General features: G+C 31.8%; 1 protein-coding gene across 1 annotated transcript; it reads left to right on the forward strand.

Annotated features, from left to right (window-relative positions):
• The first annotated feature begins 1,505 nt into the window (after nucleotides 1–1,505).
• LOC114187236 (isoleucine N-monooxygenase 2-like) lies at nucleotides 1,506–3,580 on the forward strand. Its single transcript, XM_028075429.1, has 2 exons — nucleotides 1,506–2,573; nucleotides 2,780–3,580. The coding sequence occupies exons 1-2, from the start codon at nucleotides 1,590–1,592 to the stop codon at nucleotides 3,407–3,409; spliced, it is 1,614 nt and encodes a 537-aa protein (XP_027931230.1). The 5' UTR covers nucleotides 1,506–1,589; the 3' UTR covers nucleotides 3,410–3,580.
• The last annotated feature ends 1,931 nt before the right edge of the window (nucleotides 3,581–5,511 follow it).

Here is a 5,511-nt window from a genome sequence, read left to right on the forward strand (position 1 = left end):
ATTAGATTAAATGTTTTTTTTTTAACGTAAGCTATATTTATATTAATCCAAAATTAAGTCATTTGTAATAAACAAAATGGTACCAATCTACCCCTTGACATAGTATTACAAAAACAGTTAAGAATGATATATGAAATGTAAAATCCATCTAACAGTTAAATTTAAATGATATACCAACTTAATTTAGGTCAAATTTATAAAATGCTAAAAACAACAAAATTATATATATATATATATTCAATAATTTTATATTAGGTATTATTTTCATAATATACAAATTTTCTTAAAAAGAAAAAGAAAACAAAAATAAAACATGGATGACCATACCAAATACATGATAAAAATAAATCACTCACATAAATAAAAAATACTTATAATGAAAGAATTAAGAAATATGCATTGATGAAAAAAAGCAAACCGTGCAACACCAATAGAATATTAATCAAATTCTTTAACATATTAAACACACTCACAATCAACAAAAGGTCTTTAAAACTTACTATAGCTTTAAACATTATCACAATCAACAAAAGGTCTTTAAAACTTACTACAACTTTAAAAAAATTATGTTTTGAAATATTTAATATTATTTTCTTTGCTCACTCCGACCGAACTTTCTTATATTGAGTCATTTAGAATCTGTTCTCCTATCAAACATATTAACTCATTTAAAAATTATATATATATATATATATATATATATATATATATATATAATATAATATAATATAATATAATAATATAATATGTCATTTACATATAATTTTATTAAACTTATATGAAGGTTAAGTAATGGACCAAGTAAAGGCATTTGTTTTATTAATGATTATATCATGTTTCTGCACCTGTATAAAAGAGGTCTTCCATGAAAATATTTAGCACTAATTATGTTAATTATGTTTGTTAAGAGTACAACGTAAAAGTGGAAGACTTTAATTTATGTTAAACAAAATAACGTAAAACATTTGAATCCAAAAACATTACTCACTCTTAAAATATATCACTAACGTGAGAACTTGTATCAAAATTTTTTCAATCGTTGATAATATATCTAACCTTGTCAAAAAAACATGTGTTATATGAAGTAAACATAAATTATAAAATAATATACATTAATTACGGGAACTAACTAAAATTAAAAACTTTAGCGTGTAAAGGGTGTGCATGAATCACAAAACGCATAATACTGTTGTATAAAAAAATTTATACATTGGTAATTAAATTGGGCAAGTAAATACTAATAATAATATTAATCAAACTACACTATAAAAAGTTGACGTCCATAAAAATTAAAAAATAAAACCCAATATGAAACACATTTTTATTCACGTCACCGTGCAAATCCTAAAAAGTTTAACCAAGCACGTGTTTTCTGTGTGAAGGCTTTCCACGCGCTATCTCGTACCAATAGAGTTGAACCTCGTAATGTGCCTCTTCCATGTACTTCGCATGCAGCTTTAACCATGCTATAAATACGCATCAAGTTTTGGTTATGAATCATCCACTTTCTCTCAAAGTACTTCACCATAGCCAACATAACTCCAAAGAACTTCAACTTTCTTACTTTTTCAGTTACAGAGCTTTTCCAAATGGGTCAAACCCCATTTCTTCTGTTGTCAAGTCTTCAAAGCTTTTGGCCTTCTTTGGTTGTGATAATCACCTGTTTCACCATTATGATCAAAACTCTGAGGCATAACTTCATTCACAGTTATGCCAAGAAACAAAAGCCAAACCTGCCCCCTGGACCCAAACCATGGCCTATAGTAGGCAACCTTCCTGAAATGCTTGCAAGCAAACCTGCATACAAGTGGATACATAATCTCATGAAAGAAATGAACACTGAAATTGCATGTATCCGCTTAGGAAATGCCTATGTCATCCCAGTCACATGTCCCACCATTGCTACTGAGTTTCTGAGAAAACAAGATGCAACTTTTGCATCAAGATCACACAGCATGTCCAGTGATCTCATTACTAGTGGATATTCAACAACAATTTTTGTGCCCTTTGGTGAGCAGTGGAAAAAAATGAAGAAAATCATAACCCACGATTTGCTTTCTCCACACAAGCACCTATGGCTTCACGGCAAAAGAACTGAAGAGGCCGACAACCTTATGTTTTACGTCTACAACAAGTGCAAAATGGTGGATGGTGGTGTTTCTGGCCTTGTCAATGTTAGGACTGCTGCAAGGCATTATTGTGGCAATCTTATCAGAAAAATTACTTTTAATGCAAGGTATTTTGGGGATGGTAGAGAGGATGGAGGGCCCGGTTTTGAGGAAGTAGAGCATGTTGATTCCATCTTTGATTTGCTCAACTACATCTATTCCTTTTCCGTTTCTGATTATATGCCATGCTTGGCGAGACTTGATTTGGATGGTCATCAGAAGAAAATGAAGGGAGCTTTGAGGAAGATTAAGAAGTATCATGACCCCATTGTTCAACACAGAATCAAACAATGGAATGATGGATTAAAGGTTGATGCAGAGGATTGGCTTGATGTTCTCATCTCTCTCAAAGATGCCAACAATAATCCATTGTTAACATTGGAAGAGATCAGTGCACAAATCATAGTACGTAATATATTCCACTTCTCTCTTTGTTTGTTTTTGGTACTTACATTTGCACACTTAAAGGCAAACCATATTCCCGTAAGGGAGAGGAGTTTACGGACATACATTTATATACACTAGTTTCTGATTTGACTCCATATCATGCATGTTGAAAAGATGAAATTTGATATCAATATTCAGACTCTAAGTCAAACTGTTTTTTGTAGGAATTGATGCTTGCAACAGTGGACAATCCGTCGAATGCATTTGAATGGGCACTTGCTGAGATGATTAACCAACCTGAGTTGCTCCGTCGAGCTGTCGAAGAATTGGACAGTGTGGTAGGAAAAGACAGGCTGGTCCAAGAATCAGACATACCTAAGCTCAACTATGTCAAGGCCTGTGCGAAAGAAGTTTTTCGTCTTCATCCCATTGCACCTTTTATTCCTCCGCATGTCTCTATGAGTGACACAGTGGTGGGAAATTACTTCATCCCTAAGGGTAGCCATGTAGTGCTAAGCAGACAAGAACTTGGAAGAAACCCAAAAGTGTGGAATGAACCCTACAAGTTCAAACCTGAACGCCACCTGAAGAGTGATACAGATGATGTGTCTTTGACCGAACCAAATCTGAAGTTCATATCATTTAGTACAGGAAGACGAGGTTGTCCCGGAGTGATGCTAGGAACGACAATGACAGTGATGCTATTTGCTAGATTGCTCCATGGCTTCACTTGGACTGCTCCACCCCATGTTTCATCAATCAATCTTTCTGAGTCAGACGACGATATTCTTCTTGCAGAACCACTTATGGCAATTGCTCAGCCAAGATTACCAGCAAAGCTATACCAACTCTAAATTAAACCAAAATTTAATTTACCTAGGCGTTTATACTTTAACATGAAAAATAAATGTTGTCGTAATACGATAAGAATGTGTTTGATTAATTATGTAAATGTCTGTCACTGTCATATAACAGGACTCAACATGATACTGTTATACAATAAGAACGCGTTTGAATTTTTCTAATTACTGTTGTCATACACAATAATAAATGGAAAATTATATTTTCACACTCAATTTTTCTTTTACTTCCATTTGCTTCTTCCTTTTATTAATAAAACATTATACTTAATAAATAAAAATAAATACAAATAAAATTTTGAAATAAATAATAGTATTTATGAGTATCAAATGGAAGTATATTAAAAAACAGTGTGAAAGGATCAAGGTCCTTGATAAATGTTGGTACTTGTTAAAATAACCTTATATTTTTACGCCTCCATTCTTTTATATGTATCGTTATAATAAAGTTTATTTGGAGAAACTACACAATGTAATATATTTTTTTTAATTTTAATAAATATTTATATTTTTTCATTTTTAAATCATAATAAATATGTATACAAATTAATTCAAAATTAGGCGAATAATAAATATACAAAAAATTATATTATTTTCAATTTTGAAAATAATGGAAAACAAATATCTTTGGTGCCATATGCTTGAAAAATGAAAAGGAAGATATAGTAGGTTATTTTATCTGATGTCATATAAACAATATACAGCTTATTTAAATATTCGTAATTAATATTTAATTAAAAATTAACATATTAGCTAATTTATAATTTATTTTAAAAAATTAAAACTGCAACGGTGACACATTTGGACTTTCAAACCATATACTGTTGGAATTTTACTGTTATTATTGAAGGTGATATAAAGTCCATGTAAAATTTCTATTCATTTATGACAATTTATTATCAGAATTATTTTCGTTAAATTTTTGTAATTATCAAGGCTATAGATAGCAACTAAACCTGTTTCCGTAGAACATGTCCCCGTTTTGACGGAAATTCTCGTATAGGTATATAGGTATGAGTATGGAGAATCTTGACTTTTTCAATTGGGTATGGGGATGGGGATGGGATGTACATATCCCACCATAATACTTGTCCCTACTATATCTTTGTCCTTGTTTAAATTATTAAAATATTCACAGTTAATTAGTAACCATATATATATATATATATATATATATATATATATATATATATATATATATATATATATATATACTTTCTATTTTTTGTTTCTTCTAATTATTTGGTTTGTCATGAAACTCATTCACATCTCCTCTATATTTTTTTTATCTTATCATAACCTTTATGTAATTATGTTAAAATGATGTATATCAATTAAATTTATTTTTTTTTATGTCTCACATTTAAATATTTCTATTATTTATTGTATATTTTCCTTTCACATGAGAATGTTTAATATTTTCAATTTAAGTGTTTAATTGCATAAAACTAACACAAAAAAGGTCTTCAACGTCACCTCTTTAACGTCTGCTCAAAAGAACACCAACGTAAAAAATGTCCGGTGGCAGTTTTGTAAATAACTAGAAAAATTTAACGTTTGCCCATCAGCGCCCCAACATCATCTCCAAAAGGACGTCGACCGATCAGCTCCCCGACGTCAAATTACGTCGGCCCTAGAGATCCCCGACGTTAAATTACGTCGGCCTAGCACAACACAGACGTTAATTTTTTCCTAAAACCAGCGCGAACCCCTCTCCTCCCCTCTGTTACGTTGCGCGTTCTTCTCCTTCGTGTCGGCGACAGCGAGAGCCACCATTACTAGTTAGTTTCTTCGTTTTCCACCACTGAAAGTTGTTGGATTTTGATTTAGGAGTTTTGAACCGAATATTTTTCGTTTTCGTCCCCATTTTGCAGTGTTTTTCTTCCTCTCCATGGTGTGTGAAACGGAATATTGGCCTTGCACATTCTCCCCTCCGTGTTGGCGACGATGCCATTACAAGTACGTTTTCTCATTTTCCACCACTGAAAGTTGTTGGATTTTGCTTTGTGGATTGGTTTTGAGTTTTGAGCCCAATATTTATCATTTTCGTTCCCATTTGGTAGTGTTTTTCTTTCCCATATTTGGCCAGCCAGTAG

Source organism: Vigna unguiculata, chromosome 6 (genome assembly GCF_004118075.2).
Source record: "Vigna unguiculata cultivar IT97K-499-35 chromosome 6, ASM411807v1, whole genome shotgun sequence".
NCBI classification, from domain to species: domain Eukaryota; kingdom Viridiplantae; phylum Streptophyta; class Magnoliopsida; order Fabales; family Fabaceae; genus Vigna; species Vigna unguiculata.

Excerpts from the sequence above, each read along its gene's own strand:
- LOC114187236 (XM_028075429.1), top strand. The coding sequence starts at position 1,590 with ATGGGTCAAACCCCATTTCTTCTGTTGTCAAGTCTTCAAAGCTTTTGG. Across the intron at positions 2,574-2,779 it reads AGATCAGTGCACAAATCATA|GAATTGATGCTTGCAACAGT; the intron begins GTACGTAATATA and ends TGTTTTTTGTAG.